Genomic DNA, 20158 nt, shown 5'->3' with positions numbered 1-20158 from the left:
CTAATTGAGCTTGCTAAGTGTTGATTAATGCTATGATGTCCTGCTTAGTGAAGCTAAATGGGATGCGGACGGGCGGGGCGGGGCAGGGATGGGTGGTGGGCGGTCAGAGATGGGGGGCGGGAGGGTGGAGGAAGGATTATGAGGTATACCTTTAAATTATCACTGTAATGTAGAAACAGTGAGGTGACGATATTACCCCCAAAAGATTGTATGCCTACGTAGCCCTTCTCTGTACTTTGTCACATTTCAAAATTACCCACCTCAGGGTGGAATTAATTGGATTTCCACTAAACACGGTATACACCATATCCTTATAAAGTATAATTACTCACATCTTCTCGGCAAATGTTGTAAGAAAGACGTTTTGAGTGTGTTTCACATGATATTTGTGGTATGTTGTTTTTTTCTGTAGATACGTATGTTAAGTTAACTCTACTGAATTCCATGGGTCAAGAAATGTCCAAATGCAAGACATCGATCCGCAGAGGGCAGCCAAATCCAGTGTACAAAGAAACTTTTGTTTTTCAAGTGGCCCTGTTTCAGCTCTCTGATGTGACACTCATACTGTCTGTGTACAACAAACGCAGCATGAAAAGAAAAGAGATGATAGGCTGGATTTCTTTAGGTCTCAACAGCTCTGGAGAAGAGGAACTCAATCACTGGACTGAAATGAAGGAGTCGAAAGGACAGCAAGTATGTAGGTGGCATGCGTTGCTAGAGTCGTGATGGCTGGGCTCAAGGAGCAGGGACAGCTCAAGGCAGCATTGTCGCTGCAGGCAGCACTACGGTGTCTCCCTGGCCACCGTTAGAAGAGCTATTCTTTGAAGCATCGTCTCTAACACTCCGCCAAGAGGCTTTCAGTTCTGTGGAAAGAACAGCTAATACTGACATGAATGAAGCAGAGGTGTGTCTCTGGTAGAACTTGTGTGAGAAAAATGAGAAACTTACATCATCTTTGCTAAAGGAACCAAATGCTCCCGGGCTTTAAGAACATCCTTTTGGTGTGACGTTAACTTTCCCTTAGCAAAAGAGCCAGTAATTTCATGAAAAATCAGAATTTTAAATGATTGTGAAAATCAGCATTATTGGTTGCACCCCTCTTTCCGTATCACCCTATGTCAGATATGATCCCCCAAACATATTTGGACTGGCTCGCTCCTGGGGTGTGCAGGGTTCTTTAATACGAGAAAGTCATCCTCCAGCTCTCTCCCCCAGCAGATCTAGTGCTGAAGGGGTTCAACCACATTGAAAATCCCTTTGTTTCCGAGCTTCTCCCTTTGTGCACTTCGTTTCGTTGTGCCTCCGTTCTTCTCAGTAGCACCAAATCTAAGTGCAAAGCAAGTATTCATTTTCGTAAGGGAATTTTTTAATGTATTATTAAAAAAAGAAAAAGCTCATTTCTTCAATTGCCTCTGCTTTTGCCTGATCCAAAGAGACCAAGTCACAGCACTGGTCCCTTGCAAGTCTCTTAGACAGGTTGTACTGTAGAACCATGTAACTTTCTGTTGAAAGCACTTCCTGTATTCTTGTATTCCAATGTAGGAAGCTAATAGAGCAGGACTTTACTTTAAAATCTCTTTCAATGATTGACTCTTTAAATTGTAGTGATGTGAAGATGTTTTTTTTTTACAACCTAAAAACTATAGTGAATAAGCTGTTGAAAATTGAAAGCAATTCAAGTTAAAGAAAATTTGAATTCTCTGCTCTGAGTATTTAGTAACCAACACTGCATAAAGCAGGTAGCATTCAAACAAGAAACAATTCTCTCTTCTTCGCTCTTCCTTCAATTTGTATTTGTGATATAAAGACTCTCCAGTCCCACGTCTGAGTCAGAACATCATGTTAAAAACAGTTCTGAGATTCCGTAAGACGTTTCTAGTGACTTGTGACTAGATTTTATGAAATTTACAGATACGTTCTCCAACGTGATGTCATCCTGTGCCTTTCATGTAAGTGAAATTTGCTCATACAGCTTAAAGGTTGTATTTGCAAAATTAGGCCTTCAATTTTTATAAATGTAAAGATTAGATTCCTCAGAACAGTGTCACAAGATCTTTTTTTCCTCTGAAGTATGTAAAAGTTGTATAATGTGCTAATTTTTTAAAATGGCAAAAGGCATTTGTTGTTTTTATACTTAGGAACTCTGAGTATCAGGAATATTATAAGCTGTTTCCTTTTTAATTTTGCTTCTTACCCAGTATATAATTTTATGCATATACTTTATTAAATAGAATGTTTTGTATATATGAAACATATTTTCTTTTTTCTCTTTCTAATTTCTAGTTAAAGTAGACAAAAACATACTATTTACCAATTACTAAAAAGCAGCATATCATTGTTCCGAGCCCCAACCAAGTACTATGTATTATTGTAAGCTAGAACTTGTTATTACCGTAACAACAAAACCACGCATAGATATTATTACTTCAGCTTGGCTGTACTGTAAGGCCTTAAGAGAAATCCAAAAAGACAGTGAACTCCTAATATTTTTTCAACTTAAAAAACGGCAGCTCTACGCATTCATGCACATGCGTTATATGATAAAATACAAATGCCGTTATCAGGTGACATGGGGTTTGTGTATGTAACAGGGTCACCTTAAAGGGAAAATCCATTCTTTTATTATTACATTAATGAGCATTTCCGGGGCTTTGTAAATGAATTCGTTTATAAAGTTACCAAAATGAATCAAATGGCAAAATATCTCATGAAAGCATTTTCAGCAGCAGTTTATAGAAAGAGATCTGAATGAGGGGCTGTAGATGTTAGTGAAAATTTCGACCGAGGCATTTGATGTTGCAAGTATCTTTTCTGGCTTTGAAGTAACTAACTGCACTGCTAACAACTGGGATCATCCCAATAATGAAAAGCGTTACCAGTCTTATTTGCAGCTGTAACCAAGCCTAATCCAACACATTTTGAGACCAGCTCGGTGCTTTCTCCTTTAGTGAGGAAAAGAACTAACTAGCAGTCATTTGTTAAATCTTTCTTCAGACTGTGCCCAGAATTGTGCGTGTGCGTGTTTGGCTATATCCCCAGGGGCTTATCTGGTGTAACTATCAAATCCAGTGTGGTGTAAAAAGTAATCAACAATTTTTTAAAAATTCAAGAAGGACCCTACCTCCACCCCAGCTACCAAGTCCTCAAAGATTATGAAGTGGGTGTGTGTGTGCCTGTGTGACACACAGGCACACACATGCCTACACATACAGCATAGAAACACATGTGCACATAGACACACTCAATATGTGTGTCTATGTGCACATGCGTGTATATGTTTTTTGTAAAGGTGAAGGTGCCCTGGCTTTTTCAGATAACTAAATAGAAAAGCATTTATCAAGTTTATGGATTATTTTTCTCCTCTGTATATTTACCAGAAATTATATTTGGTTTTGGGTGCTATTAGCTGCCATTCTCCTCCACACACAGCAAAATATATATCTTTTTATCCTTTGGATTGACACAATTTAGAGTAATTACTCCCCCGAATTTGTCTATTCTTTTAGAAAAAGATTAAATAGGGCTCAAGAGACCACTCACTCTACTGAATCTAATGTATGAGACAGTACTACTGCTCTTTTGTGTGCTTGAATTTGCATGAAAGCTTAAAGGCAAAATCTTATATCTCAGCAATTAAAGCAAATAGGGGCCCACTGGTGGGCAGCAGGTGTTGCCTGAGAAACTTAAGACAACTCGCTTTCTTACTGTTCTCTTAAAATCCCCTCAGTTTTGTAGTAAAATGAGATAGTCCAGATACAACGACTGACTGCCATTCACGGGAGCTCCTGAGCATGGAATTACAGGCTTTATTTGCTTCCCAAATGAGCTGCAAACTGTAGTTGTTTATTACTGCCCAGGAAACAAAGTGTATCTCGGATCAGTAAAGAATTTGTCTGGTGTGCTATCATCTTACCCTTAAGAAGTTTTCTTCTGCTGCCTTCTGTACTATTCACATTGTGTGAAATCCATTTGCATATTTTCTTACTATGCATTCAGTGAATTCTCAATAATATATTTAGTGACAAAAATAATCAAATGAATCCAAAAAAGAAATACCAAAGAGAAAATATCTAACCTACCCTTATTAATCTACACATGTTTAAGTGCAGGGCCTATATGTTAAATCATTTTCTTGATGCCATCGTCATTTTCATTTTACTTATCAAGTGAGTCAGAAGTATAGTCAGTGACTGCAAAGTAAGACAGCAAGAGTTCATGGAACCCAGGGTATTCTTTACGATGAAAATGGAGACCTAATGATACCATAGTTTTTTAAGTGGACTGTGAGATAGACTAATTGAAGGTATAAATTTTAGGTGAAACTAGAACTGTAGTCACCAACAAAATTTTTAAGGTCTCTATCCAGACAGGAATAGTGATGACGTAAATCCACTTGCAAAAAATTGCCGTTTGCCTAATAGGCTATTCTCACTGATAGTTATTGTATTATTTCACATCAATAATTATTATTCAATAAGTTTTCACTTTTCTTTCCTTTCACTGTCCCCGGTTCACCCATTGCCTACATTGGAGGTAGCCTGCAGTCTCATCATCACCAACTGAACTCAATATTGGGTCCAAGGTTGAACATGCTACAAAGCCTTTTTTAAAGGTATTCTACACACACACACACACACACACACACACGCATTTGGACCATACCCATGGCACATGGATATTCCCAGGCCAGAGATCAGACCCAAGCCACAGCAGTGACAATGCCAAATCCTTGGCTGCAAGATCACCGGGAAACGCCTACAAAGCATTTTTTAAAATTAACCTTAAAACATCATCTTTGTCCACCAAAAGGTATAATAATGATGATGGTAACTGCTATAAATTACTAAGATTTACCATAATAATTTGTTATTTCCATTCTTACAACAGTAGTTAAGTAAAATTATCAACATTTTATAGATGAAGAAACTGCTAGATAGAGGTTAGGCAGACTTGTCCAAGGTCATCCAGTAAGTGACAGCACTGGGATTAGAATCCACCTGTTAATTACTCCAAAACCTATACTGTGCATATTGCAGTTGCATCCTTTCGTACTAGTTGCAAGAAAACAAGTTAGGAAAACATTATATTCATCAATAATCCCACCCATTCTAATTGAATGGCAGAACTAGAGAAAGAGAAGGGGAAAAAAAAACAACTTGGGAAAGAAAAATACAAGACAAAAAGAAAAGATCAGAGATTTTTTTTTCTTCTCAGGACACAAATGATACTTTTATGTCATACTTTGTAGATGACTTATCTTTTCAAAGACTTGGGGATTCATTTACTCTACCCGTTTAGCAAGTGCTTATATTCTGAAAGTGAATTAACCAATCTGGTCTGCTCCTTGTCCACTGTTAGAAATCCGAGATGTTTTAATTGCATGAGATCACCTTTCTCCCTGCGAGGTGGATGGCCTGTATCCATTAGCACCCATCTTCCCATACTAGCCTTGAGAGGAAAGACTGTCTTTCTCTGCCTTCTCATTGCAATTTATATTGCTTCTTTACCCTTTGTTAAGGTTTAACAGGATTACAGCTAATTTTATTACATGTATCTTTCCCCTTGGTAGTACTTAATACTCTCTTTTTATTTTTATGTGCCCCTTGCTTAGAGTAGGCACACTGAATGTTGAATTGAACTAAATTCCCTATCGAATAAATCGATAATACTGTTAACATGTCTCAATATTTATGAATCTTGTATGGATTTATTTCTTCATTTCACATATATTTATAAGAGTACCTACTATGTACTATGTATTTTTCCAAGTGCTGCACATGCAGAGATAATGACTTGGATAGACAGTATTTGCCTTCATGGAGCTTACATTCTAAGGTGGGTGATGTAAGTTTAGCAGAGGAGTACCATATGGAATTCAGGAAAAGCTTCCTGGAGAAAATAACCCCTGACTTGGGTCCTAGAGAACAAATACAGATTAGACTCTATCAAGAAACACATTTTCTCCAAGGGCAAAATTTAAAACAGTGGTTCCCAAACTATAGGGTGTTTGGGAATTGTTTCGAGAGCTTAATTTGTATTTCAAAGCCCCACCTCAGAGGTTCTATTTCATTTGGTCTGGAGTGGAGCCCAAGAATCTACATTTTATTAAGCTCCCCAGAAATTCTGTCTGAGGTGCACTGGTATCGAATACTGAGCTCATTATGTAGAATTCCTGGTAGCAGTGTTTCAGTGCCCACAGATTAGACCTTGAAGTGTGATCGTGATAAATAAGAGGACGATTAAGATGAGGATTAGTGCCACTGATCTTTTTTTTTTACTTGTGCTTCCTTAAAAAGAGAACTATGTCATGAAAAATTTAGTGATAGTATGAGTTCCTGTGCATTCTCATTCAACATAACTTTTTGAAAGTGTTCGATGATACAATAAATTGTATTATGTTAGTTTTATGATTCCTGAAAATTCCTTTGGATTATTGTTCAAATACTCCCTTCCAGACTCTCTTTACAATGATAGATGCAAGGTAAAAAGAGAGTCTGAGGAAATATTTACCTAGTACATCTCTGTCACTGTTCTAAATGAAATAAGACCGACCTTTAAGTAAATGTGTGGTGGCAGCCATCGTGCTGGCATTTTTCATTCTTGTATATAGGAAGCTTTCTTGCCTTTTATCGTCATCCTGAATGGCTTTCTTGTCATTATAGGCATCAGACGAACCTCATTCCTGGATTCTTCACTAGGAGCAGCAATGTTTCTGTCCCCTGTGCTCTGATCTCAATTTCCTTGGTTGCTTTGCCTTTTCGCAGGCTCTTTTAGGTCAAATGGCAGGTTAATACAGCAGCCTCGAATCATCCTTTTTCTCTAAAAATAAATTCTGTGTATAGGTTCATCATCTGAGTTTCTATTTCCCCCTTATTTAAAATGTACTCATACCTCCTTCTCTGGTGGAATATTTCACATGGATGTATTTTGGAAGTATTCTTCCCAACAAAGACCTGTGATTAACCCACTGAAAAATGAGGTCACTTGAATATTTGGAATAACATCCCATGGAATGGCTATTTTGTGACTGCTGCTATATCGTTGCATTTGGTCTGTTTATGGCTTGAGATCTGGTTAATTTGATCTGAAGGTGAAAGAGTTTGAATTCTTGAATTATTAGTCCATTATCCAAAATGAATGTAAGAATCTTGCTTTATTCTCTCCCTATTTAGACAAGTATATATCTTGCTGAAAACGTTTCTTCTTTCTTCCTCCCTTTTCCCCATTCCTATTCATATACTTTCATGCTAGATTCCATAGGTCATCACAGCTGAATAATTTCTATCAAAAAGTGATAACGTGGAATTCCCTGGTGGCTCAGAGGGTTAAAGGATCTGGTGCTGTGACTGCCGTGGCTCAGGTCACTACTGTGGCGCAGGTTCAATCCCTGGCCCAGGAATTTCCACATGCCATTGGCAGAGCCCAAAAAAAAACAAAAACCAAACAAAAACCAAAAACCAAAAACAAATAAACACAACAACCAGAAAGTGATACCCTGGCTTTTTTCACTAAATCACGAGGACAGGACAGTAGGGAGGACCAGATGGGTTTTCTCAGAGACAAGAGCGCAAAGCGAGACCCTCTTTAGTCATTAAGTCTGTTGTATCTCAACAAACTTGATCGTTGCTGTTGTTGTTGTATACTTATCTTGACTAGAAGGATAGCATATTAAAGAGGTGGGGAGCAGAGAAGAAAATTTGGTTATCGATCTAGCAAATGTTTGGCATAATTTTATTCTAGAATTTCAACCTCTTAATACATAAAAATTTCTAAGCAATTAATTATGAGCACAAACTCACGGATGTGGCAATAGTTTTATAAGATCTTTGACATTATTTCAATGTCATCTTGACAGTCTGCATCACAAATTGTCCTATTATTTCAGGACCCTTTTTCACCCGTTTTTTGTTATTCTCATCACTATTTGATATTTTAGTTTGCCTTTTACATATTCAAGACTATTCTAAAAAGAAAAACCTAACACCTTTCTGTTTCTTCCTTTAACCTGTGATCGCTCACCTGACATTTAATTGTGTTTAAAACGAATATCCAGCAGATGGAAGATAATAGTCTATTATACACTGAAAATAAACAGTTTTCTGAAATTTGTTTATCTATTCAGACATCGCAAGAATGCTATTTCCGTAAGTCTAAGCAGTTAATATTAAATATGACTATCGTGTTTAATGACAAAATGGGGTTTTCCCTTATCCCTGCCTTTCCCTGCCTTTCTCATCTCTCCTGCCTTTCACATCTGGTCGAAGGCTGGGAAGCTCTTACCACACTGCATTCGTCAGCTTCTGAGTGGGCTCACCTCCTCCAGATGGCATTGTTTTCAATAACAGCCGAACTTTGTATACCCTCAGGGTCGGTCCTCACCAGTGATTCCTGTCCATAACCCCATTAATGTTGAGAGAAGTAATACAGAGGCACCGAGAGAAGACCCCTGTCTTCTAAGCCCTCTTCGAGCCCTGGTACAGGATGACACCATTAACACCGAAAGAGTTCAGTCGTGATGGTGTAGAAGCCAGGTGCTTGCAAATGAGATTTTAGGTCATTATGTCCTAAATTCTCTCCTTTTGGTCTTCTCCCTTCCTCCCCCCAACCCCAAGAGTGCACCTTCTTTTTATTATAAATTTTGTCAGAAAGCCTTTTAAAAAGTTCCTGGTTTTAAAAATGTGAAATGTTGACTTAACTGGGCAATTTCGTAAAAAAGGAAAACGTAAGCAGATAGAATCATGGGAAGCTGGGGAGGGGCTTGCTTCTGTTTGGAGCCAAATCTCTTTGCTTCAATATTGAGAATATTTACAGCATTCTGTAATTAGGTCACATTTGTTTTGTGAGGAGAGATGAGGGTAGCTTTTAGATATGAATTGGCTCTCTTAGTATTGAAGTATATTTAAACAGTTCTTTAAAACACAGCCAGGAAATCATGGTGACGTTTACAATAGCATTTTGAAATTATAACTACTACTTTAAATTTACTAAGAGAAAATTTCCGGTAGTAGCTTGCATTACAGAGTTAATTTATAATGTCTCTACATAATTTTATTGAGAAGACTTTTATTTTTGTGGTGAAAATAATATAGTGGCAACAGTTTTGAGGAATCTTTAAAGCTGTCATAGAGGGGAGAGCCAAACTTTGGCTGGATTTTTACTAGACTTTTAAAGTAAGAAAATGTATCAATATTACCTTTCAGTTCAATTGGTCTTGATGAAGAATGATTATTTGAGTTTAAGGGTCTTGATAAATGTTGGCATCTGTTGTTTTTCTGAAACTCATGATGTTCATCAGAGCGCAATATTCTTGCATTGTGTTTTTTCTCTCAAAATAATGTAATTTTTATGAAAAACTCAATTAGTGGAATATTTGATGCAGTATCCCCTTATTTTGCTTCTTTCCTTCTTCCTTCCTATTATTTTTTTGAGGCAAGAAGCTTCCTTAATAGTATAGTTTCTACAGAGCTTTCTTACTTATTTTTCTAGTAATGGATTTAATGCTGTAATGATGTTTAAATGCTCTGTGAGCAAAACTGTTAAACAACCTGAAGAAATGCACTGCTGACTGACACTTCCTTTGGTCTTAAATTGTCTCCTGCATCTTTTCTAGTGACTCTCCGCTATTAATGGATCTTATTAAGATAGTGTCTGTATAGTTAGCAACAGTGTTGTATTACTGTCACATATTAAGTTGCACTTTTGATCAAAACTATAAACAGATGCGTGTGTAAAACAACCCATTTTATAGAATGAGCATATGTCTAACCATTTTCATGGAATTGGAAACGTGCTATATGTTGCATTTTATTCTCATATCGACTTTTCTACTCTCTCTACACCGGTTGTCTCGGTGCCTTTTTTCCTTTTGTATAACTGTATCACGTAAAGAAATTGCTGACCTCTGTGTAAACAACGTAAAAACTGTTAAAATCATTAATTCAAGGAGATTTTAATGGCAGTTTAATTTTCCAGAGAATAAATTTTTGTGTGGGTTCCAAGTTACTTTTTTTCACTTTTCTGTAAGAAATCTCTTCACGTTTCAGTACTCCCTCGGAGTGGGTAAGCATCTGACGTCTCTGATGATGATACACAAAAATCAGCCAGAATTCTTATCATTGACAAATAAGTGTTAATGTGACAATTACACAAAATAAAATAATGTTGGTTGCATAAGCAGCTATCAAGTGGATATATATGGAAATGTTATCAAGCTCTTGAGTTTGAAAAGAATCTTGTTTAAAAGGTGCTATAGAATATTACTATCAAAATGTTTGGGATATATTATTTCCTTTACTTCTAAGTCAAATCTGGCATCCAAAGAAAATGGGCTAGAGGCAAACATTTTAAAATAATCTCCTTTAAAGTTTATAAATCAAGAATGAAACTAAGTAGCTTTAAGATGATGACAATAACAACACCTTTAGCTGGAATATGTGTATATATACACTGCTACCTAGCTCGCTCTTTCATTTAATGTGAACTTGTCATAATTCGTATCAGTATTGTCATTCTATTTAGCAAAATCATTTTCTATTTGGCAATAGTAGTTTGTTGATTTCTAATTCTTTTTTGTTAGGTAGTTATTGCATTGTTTCTCAAAGACCTTGAATTTAGATATTTTTCATATTTCATTCCCTTGTCCATTTTATTTCCAGCAACAAACATAAGAACAGACTTAACAAGTACTATTTTCCATATTCAAAATAATTTAAACTTTTGGTGCTCTAAAATTGACAGAAATTAAAGTTACTACATTATCTAATTTCTGATTGTCTTTGAATCCTTAATTCCATAAATTAATCAGAAGCCTTTTTAGTCAATTTTTTAAAGAGTAGAACATCAATGCCCAGATGATCTGTTTAGTTTGGTTTTTTTTTTAATAAGAATCATCTCTACTTAAACACAAGGGAAACATGAAACACTTCTGCTTAAGATAAATCTGCTCCTAATTTGATATTCAACTATTTAGGAATTTGTATCCCTTCCCAACACTTGCTGCTGAATCCCCCCAACCCCAATATGTTGAGCTTCCAGTTTTAAGATTTAAGGTTGAAGAAGGAAAAATAGTAGACTTGCTTATAATTTTACTCCAAAAAAGTCATATTCATTTGAGTCATGACTCAACTGTCGAAGAATGACAATGGTAAACGATCAATTGGAAAACTGATATAAAGTGAAATTCCAGCAGAAAATAGGCATATTTGCATTATAACTAGCAAATCAATAAATTACCTTTTTTTATTGTTAGAGAGGGATTTAGGTTATCATACCTCGTTATATACTTAAGATTATGGTTTAATTGCAAATTGATCGTAACTACTTTGATCTCCAATATTATGCAAAGTTATATTTAAGTCAGATTTTTCTTACCATATTATGAAAATATTCATGTTTTTTCCCATTTGCAAATAAAGTTATTCCCAATTCAAAAATAAAAGGTCTCGGTAGGAGTTCCCTGGTGGCTCAGTGGGTTAAGAATCCAGTGTTTTCACTGCTGAGGCTCTGGTTACTGCTGTGGCGTGCATTCAGTCCCTGGCCTGGGAACTTCTGCATGCTATGGGCATGGCCAAAAAAAAGTCAGGGAAACACGTGAAATATTTTGTTTGAATAGTACTTTATAATGAAATAGTATACACTAAAGGTTTCTACATAAAAGTAAATGCCAAATACGTGGGGACAAATTTTGGAAGGATCTCATAAACTCAGTAAGAGGGCAGAAAATGAAGGAACATCCTCAGTTGACATAAGGAAAATATATCTAAGGGAAAACCTTCCAAGCAGTACATTTCCCCCCTTTTTTTCTTTTTATGGCTACACCTGTGCCATGTGGAAACTCCTGGGCTAGGGGTTGAATCAGAGCTGCAGCTGCAGTTTATACCACAGCCACAGCAATACTGGATCCAAGCCACATCTGTGACCTGTGCTGCAGCTTGCAGCAACACCAGATCCTTTACCCACTGAGAGAGGCCAGGGAGCCAATCTGCATCCTCACGAACGCTATGTCAGGTTCTTAACCCACTGAGCCACAATGGGAACTCCCCAAATAGTACATTTAATATGCGATGGGAACTGTCCACTTGTTACCAAATTTCATGTTTTTCTTTTCTTCTCAGTCATCTGGCTAGCTTGCATTTCTTGGCCTCCCTTGAAATTAAGTATGTCCATAAGACTGAATTCAACCAATGGAATACGAGCAGGGGCCATGGGCCACTCTCGAGGTGGTTTTTAAGAAACCAATTTGCCCTCGCCTTGCCTTCTTTCCCTTTCCACCAACCGGATCCAGAGGAAAATGAAAGCCAAGGGAATGACAGAGCTGTGAACTGGGAAGATCCCGGGTCATCAAGTCACCTTACGGTCAAGAGACAACCAGATGTCTTTGCCTTGGACCCGTTAGCATAAGTGAGAACAACTTCTTTTGATTTGAACCGTTACGCATTTTAGACCCATTTGTTACTGCAAACAATTAAAAGCAAAACAAATACTGGGATCTTCCAGTGGGGTTCTGGGGAGTGAAAACCTACAATATGTTACACTGGCTTAGCAGCCAAACAGCCAGCAGAAAGGAAACAGACACAGCAGGCTGAAAACTGGAACCCACATTATGCAGTGGCAAAACCTGTGCCTGTTTTACTTGGAAGGGGGTCTGTATGACTACTGAACCTGGAGTGTAGGCGAAATGGATAGAAAGAGCCCGAGTAGCCAATGTATCTGAAACGGGGGTTTTTTGGTTTTTGGTTTTTTTGCTGAAAAATATTACAACAAAGCAGTAAACTCAGGCAAGCTATAAATGGTCTTTCCATAGAGACTGAAGGGACTGGAGAGGGCCCAGAGATTAAGTGCCTTAGAGGTTTGAAAAGTCTACTGGTTCTGAACCCCAAATATTAAGATTCGACTAAAAAAGGGTTTTGGGTTTAAAAGGCCTATTAAGACCCCAGAAGAAAACAAAGGGACTCAGCCATGCGATAGAGATCAAAATTTTAAAAGCGTTTTGCTTCTTATTTCAGAGGAACTGCAGGCAAACTTGCATGCTCATGAAGCCAACTGTGAAAGTCATGTAAGCCCCAAGAAGAAAATAATTCTCAGTAGAGTTAATTTGAAATGTGTCCGTTTCAAATATACAGCAAAGTGATTCAGTTATACATATATATATATATATTCTTTTTTCAGATTCTTTTTCCATTATAGGTTTTTACAAAATAGTGACCACAGTTCCCTGTGCTATGCAGTAAGTCCTTGTTGTTTATCCGCTTTATGTGTGGTAGTGTGTATTTGTTAATCCCAAATCCGAATTCATCCCTCCCCCCTCCACCTCCCCCTTTGGTAACCACACATTTGTTGTCTATGTCTGTGGGCCTATTTCTGTTTTGTCAATAAGTTCCTTTGTATCATTTTTGGAGTCCACGTAGAGGTGATATCATATGATATCAAATGGGAATTTTAATTACGGTTATCCACTTCCTCCTCTACATTTCGTATTTGGTGAGCAGATAAGTTGTCTTTAAACTCTCAGGCCACTGGATGTGATGGAAAGAAGAGTGTGTCACCAGAGAGGAGGGACGTCAGAAGGAGTGCAGGAGCTGATGGGACTTGAGTTTGTCTTTGTTGGGGAGAATGTAAGCTGTTTAACAAACCTTTGTTCTCCTTCTCCTGGACGCACACTAGCACGTTTATGGCTATATGACTGAGTTCTAGCCACCTGGAACATGAGGGGAAGTGACAGGTGGCATTTCCAGGTCAAATGCCCCCTTCACCATCTTTTCTCATCCATTAGCTGGCTGTAGATGGTGGCATCCCAGTGCCCAAGGGGATGGTGGAGCTGCTGGATGAAAGGAGCCTAGGTTCTTCTTCTTCTTCTTCTTCCTTTTTTTTGTTTGTTTTTTTGTTGTTTTTTTGTTTTGTTTTGTTTTGTTTTTTTTGACCACATCCATGGCATGTGGAAGTTCCTGGGCCAGGATCAAACCCACACCACAGCAGCAACCCAAGCCACAGCAGTGACAACACTAGATCCTTAACCCAACCCGCTGTGCCACCAGCGAATTCTGGGGCCTAGGTTTTGGAATCACTGCTTGGGGCTTATCTTCCCACCAGCCAGTATTATCTTTGTCCGCCTGTTACATGAGCAAGAAATAAACGTTTGTGTGTTTGAGCAATTGTACATTTCAGGCCTACTTTGTTCCTGCAGCACCCACTTCACACCAGCAGGTAAGTTCATGGATTCCAAGCTAGCAGCTGAGAGAAGTCTGGATGACTCCACTGCCAGACAGAATTCAGTGTGAGGAAGGACAGCGTCTGGTATCGGATTGATTGAGGACCAAAACCAAATGAGGTAGGTCTCAGGAACACTGCCTGCCAGGACTGCATCAAGACGTTATTTCTCAGGAACAGTTTAAGGCTGTTAGAGCAAATTCATATTACTCGTCTCTCCAACCCGACTGGAGAATCGGGTCTAACTATGACCCAGGAGATGAGATGAGGTGATGGGTTGAAAATCTCTTAACCACGAAATTTGGTTTATGAAGCCCCACGGCATTTGTGATTTCTAGTCCATTAATTGATAAAAATTCCATTTCTGACATATAGTTCATAGGAAAATAATATTAAGGTAGCACTAAGCTTATTAACATTTCAAACTTCATCTTAGCACAGTTTTGGATTTACAGAAAAAAGAATAATGTGATAATACAGAGTTCCCACATACCCTGCACCTTTTGCCCGTATTATTAACATCTTACATCAATATGGTACATTTGTTACAACTAATGAACCAAGGTCGATACAATTAATGAACCAGTATCAAACTAAGGTTCATCATTTCATCAGATTTCCTTAGTTTGCACTCCATGTCCTTTTTCTGTTACAGGCCACCACACTGCATTCACTCGTCCTGTCTCTGTCCTCATGACTGACAGTTTCTGACGTCCCTTGTTTTTAATGACCTTGACAGTTCCAAGTAGTACTGCTGAGGTATTTTGCAGAATGTCCCTCACTTGGGATTTGTCTGATGTTTTTCTCATGATTCGACGGAGGATATGGGTTTTAGGGAGGAAGACCACGGAGGTAAAGGGCCATTTTCAATACGTCATATCACGGATGCTTACTGTCAACGTGAGTCATCGCTGCTCTCTTTTGATCACCTGGCTGAGGCAGTGTTTGTCGGGTGTCTTCACTGTCAAGTTATTCCCTTTTCCCGTTGTATACTGTCCTCTTCAGACGGGAGTCGCTGTGTGCTGACACGCAAGAGTTATGCTCCAGATTCTTGAGAGCAGAGTGTCTACATAAGTTGTTTGAAATTCTGCATGGGAGGTTTGCCTCTCCTCCCATTTATTTGTTCCATCATTTAATATCAGTTTAGACACAGAGATGTCTTATCCTTTGGGTATACACCACTATATTTATTTTGTTCAGATTGTTCCAGCTTTGACAATTGGGAGCTCTTTCCTTTGGCTCCTGTGTCCTTGTGACTTACCTCCTCCACGGTGGAGGCATTGTTCCTTGCTTCCCTCCCTCCTTCCACTTTTCCTTCCTTCCTTCCTTCCTTCCTCTTTCCCTCATCCTCACTTTCTTTCTTTCTAGCACTTCCTCACTTTATGGCTCTCTGAGATGCTCCAAGTTCAGGTTCATCTTGTATACTTTAGCCCCAATCCCAGAATCAGCTAATTCTCCAAGAAGTCCTTATTCCTCTTTTGAGGCAGAGGCATCAGAAACCCATATCTGAATACTAGTTATGCCTGTTGCTCCTGGGGTATCGCTGGGTCCAGGCCCTCGGAGCTGACAGGAAACACGGTGTTTGTGCTAAGCCATCTGGATACACATATCTACAAGTATGTGTATGCAATAGTCTGTATCTATATGAAGCTAAACGTGGGTTCACACGAATGTCTTCATTTCTAACCCGTCAGCACACGGATCATTCCAGCCTCCTCTCCTCTCGTCTATAAAATCCCACTCCAGCCGTGTGCCACCGCCATCCCCTGCCGGCACCGCTCCAGTGCACATGTAAACACACCACAGCTGTTACCCCTACCCCTGAACAACAGCTCCCCCAACTAGGGAACAGTACAGTTTCTTTTGCGTGTATTCCTTCTTGCAATCTCCACTCAAACTCCACCGCTTAAGTGAGCCCCTTCCCCCACTCCCTTCAGTCAGGTGGTCTTCCCGTTCACAATACAGTTAAATTATTATTATTATTTTTTTTGTCTTTTTGCCATTTCTTGGGCCGCTCCCAAGTCACATGGAGGTTCCCAGGCTAGGGGTCGAATCGGAGCTGTAGCCGCCGGCCTATGCCAGAGCCACAGCAACACCAGATCTGAGCCGCGTCTGCAACCTACACCGCAGCTCACGGCAACGCTGGATCCTTAACCCACTGAGCAAGGCCAGGAATCGAACCCACAGCCTCATGGTTCCTAGTCAGATTCATTAACCACTGAGCCACAACAGGAACTCCAGTTAAATTATTTTATCACATCCTGCATTCCATCCTGGGATTCTTTGACCTTCTAAATGCTTTTTTTTTTTTTTTTTTTTTTTTTGGTCTTTTGAGGGCCATACCCACAGCACATGGACATTCCCAGACTGGGGCTCCAGTAGGAGCTGTAGCCGCTGGCCTACACAGCAGCCACAGCGATGCGGAATCCAAGCCGCATCTGTGACTTACACCACAGCTCATGGCAATGCAGGATTCTTAACCCACTAAGGAAGGCCAGGGATCGAACCTGTGTCCTCATGGATGCTAGTCAGATTCCTTTCTACGGAGCCACGATGGGAACTCCCTAAATGATTTTTAAATTTTCTCAGACATTAAGGTTCATTCTTTGCTTTGGAAACTTCTATAGGTTTTAATAAATGTACAATGACATATACCCATTACAGAATAGTTTTACCACCTTAAAAAAACAACCAATTCTGTGTATAACTAACTATTCAACTCCCTTCTTCTGCCCTCAAGCCCCAGACAATTACTGATCTTTTCATCATCATTTTTTGGCTTTTTTTAGAATGTCGTATAATTGGAATAATAGTGTATTTAGTCTTTTCAAACTGGCTTCTTTCACTTGGCAATATGCATTAAAAAATCATTCATGTCTTGTCATAGCTTAATAACTCATTTTTTAAATTATTATTATTTAATTGTATGGCTATACTATAGTTTATCCACTGTTTATGCATTCATCTATTGAGACACATTTTGGTTGCTTCTCGTTTTTGTCAACTTTGAATAAGGCTGCTACAAAGGTTATGTGCAAGGTGGCGGGGGTGGGGGTTGTGTGAGTATAAAATTTCACAGTCGGGTAAATACCTAGGCATTCAATTGCAAGACTGTGTGCTAATGCCAGGTTTAGCTTTGTAAGGAACCGCCAAACTGTCTTCCCAAGTGGCTGTAGCATCTTGCATTCCCACCAGCAATGAGTGAAAGTTCCCTTTGCTCCACGCAAGCTGTTGGTAGTTTTTTGGATCTTAGTCATTCTAATAGGTACAGAGTGGTATTTCACTGTTATTTTAATTTGCAGTTCCCTACAGATGGGATATATGGTTTCCATCTGTACATTTTCTCTGATGAAATATCTGTTCAGATCTCTGCCCATTTTTAAATTGGTTTGTTTGTTTTCTTAAAGCTGAATCTTAAGGGTTCCTTGTATATTTTGTATACAACTCCTTTATCAGATAATGTTTTGCAAATATATATATTCTCCCAGCCTGTGATATGTCCTTTCATTCTCTTAAGATTGTCTTTCACAAAGCAGTATTTAATTGTAAGAAAGGTAAACTTACCTATCTTTTCTTCATGGATTATGCTTCTAGTTTTGTATCTAAAACCTTTTTATCAAATCCATAGTTACCTAGATTTTTTTCCTTTATTTTCTTCTATAAGTTTTACAGTTTGCATTCTACATTTATGTCTATGATTGATTTTAAGTAAAAAAAAAAATTTTTTTAAGGTATATGATCTATGTCTAGGTTTTTTGTTTTTATTTTTTTGCATTTGCGTGTCCAGTTTTCCTACGTCATTTGTTGAAGAGACTCTCCTTTCTCCATTGAATTGCTTTTGCTTCTTTGTCAAAGATAAGTTGTCCGTATTTGTGTGAGCCCATTTCTGGGCTCACTATTCTTTTCCATTGACTTACATATCCATTCTTTCACCTATACCATGCTGTCTCGTTTATTGTAGGCTTAGAATAATTCTTTTTTTGTTTGTTTTGTCTTTTTGCCATTTCTTGGGCCGCTCCTGTGGCATATGGAGGTTCCCAGGCTAAGGGTTGAATCGGAGCTGTAGCTGCCAGCCTACACCAGAGCCACAGCAACACCAGATCCGAGCCGCATCTGCAACCTACACCACAGCTCACGGCAACGCTGGATCCTTAACCCACTGAGCAAGGGCAGGGATCAAACCCGCAACCTCATGGTTCCTAGTCAGATTCGTTAACCACTGAGCCACAACGGGAACTCTTATAATAATTCTTAATATTGGGTATTCTGAGCATTCCTATCTTCATTCTTCTTCAGTTTTGTGTTAGTCTAGGTCTTTGACCTTTTTTTTTCTGTTTTGGCCACCCCATGGCATATGGAGCTTCCCAGTCAAGGATCAGACATGAGCCACAGTTGCAGCCTAGGCTGCAGCTATGGCAACCCTGGATCTTCAACCCTCTGTGCCAGGCCGGAGATTGAACCTGCATCCCAGTGCTCCCAAGATGCCACCAATCCCATTGGCACCACAGGGGGAACTCCTCTTTTGCCTTTATAAACTTTAATATCAGTTTGTCAATATCTACAAAGTAGTTCATTGCAGTTTTGATTGGAATTGAATCTTAAGATCACCCTTGGAAAAACTGACGTCTTTATATATAACATTGACTCTTTTAATCCAGGAACACAAAAATATCTCATTTATTTAGATCCTTAGATGATTTCTTGCATCAGAACTTTGTAATTTTCCATATATAGATCCTGTACATACTTTGGTAGGCTCGTCTCTAATACTTCTTTAGTGCTATCATAAATAGCATTTTTTTTTTAACTTCGGTTTCCAGTTGTTCATTATTCTTATGTTGAGAAGCAGTTGACTTGTGTATTAATCTTGTGTCCTATGACCTTTCTGTACTCAGTATTTGGGGAGTTTTTGTTGTCGTTGCTTGGGATTCATGTCATCTGCAAACAAAAGCACTTTCCTTCCTTCCCAGTGTGTCTTATTTCCTTTCCTTTCGGACTATATAGGACTTCCAGTAAAATATCGAATAGGGGTGTTGACAGAGGACACTGCTGCCTTGTCCCCGTCTTATGGGGACAGTGTCTAGGTCTCACCACTAAGGATGTTAGGTGCAGGGTTTTTGTAAATATTCTTTATCAGGTTGAAGAAGTTCTCCTTTGCTTCTAGATTGCTGAGAGTTTTTATCATAAGTTTTGAACTTTGTGAAATTTTTTTCTGCATCTATTGATACTGAGAATATGATTCTTCGTTAGCCTGTTGAAGTAGGTTACATTGATTTTTTTACTTTTTTTAAAATTATAGTTGGTTTATAATGTTGTGCCAATTTCTGCTGTACAGCAAAGTTGATTAATTTTCTAAGTTGATCCAGCCTTGCCTACCTGGAACAAGTCTCACTTGGTCATGGTGTATAATTCTTGTTACATATTGCTGTATTCAATTTGCTAATATTTTGTTGAGTATTTTTGCGTCTTATGAGAAATTAGTCTACAGATTTCTTTGTTGTAATGTCTTTATTCTGTTGTGTATTGAGGTAATATCAGCTTCATAAATGTTTGGTAAAATTTGTTTGTGAAACCATTTGGACCTGATGTTTTCTTTTTTTGAAGATTATAAATTTTTTTTTTTTTTTGGTCTTTTTGTCTTTGTTGTTGTTGTTGTTGTTGCTATTTCTTGGGCCGCTCCCGCGGCATATGGAGGTTCCCAGGCTAGGGGTCGAATCGGAGCTGTAGCCACCGGTCTACGCCAGAGCCACAGCAACGCGGGATCCGAGCCGCGTCTGCAACCTACACCACAGCTCACGGCAACGCCGGATCGTTAACCCACTGAGCAAGGGCAGGGACCGAACCCGCAACCTCATGGTTCCTAGTCGGATTCGTTAACCACTGCGCCACGACGGGAACTCCTATAAAATTATTGATTCAATTTTTTAAGAGCACTATTCAGATTATTTCTTCT

The 20158-nt window shown here is 38.7% G+C and overlaps 1 protein-coding gene across 5 annotated transcripts in view; it reads left to right on the top strand.

The window, feature by feature from the left end:
- SYT14 (synaptotagmin 14) overlaps positions 1 to 11463 on the top strand; it is a 230330-nt gene extending 218867 nt beyond the window's left edge. For all 5 annotated transcript variants that reach the window (XM_021063880.1, XM_021063879.1, XM_005667888.3 and 2 more), the window contains one exon: positions 413 to 11463. In XM_021063880.1, the coding sequence (XP_020919539.1) occupies positions 413 to 726 (314 nt within the window). In that variant the 3' untranslated portion in view covers positions 727 to 11463. The remainder of the gene's footprint in view (positions 1 to 412) is intronic.

Source organism: Sus scrofa, chromosome 9 (assembly GCF_000003025.6).
Source record: "Sus scrofa isolate TJ Tabasco breed Duroc chromosome 9, Sscrofa11.1, whole genome shotgun sequence".
Classification (NCBI taxonomy): Eukaryota; Metazoa; Chordata; class Mammalia; order Artiodactyla; family Suidae; genus Sus; species Sus scrofa.
Note: the sequence above shows the minus strand (reverse complement) of the source record. Positions and strands in the feature narration are given on the sequence as shown.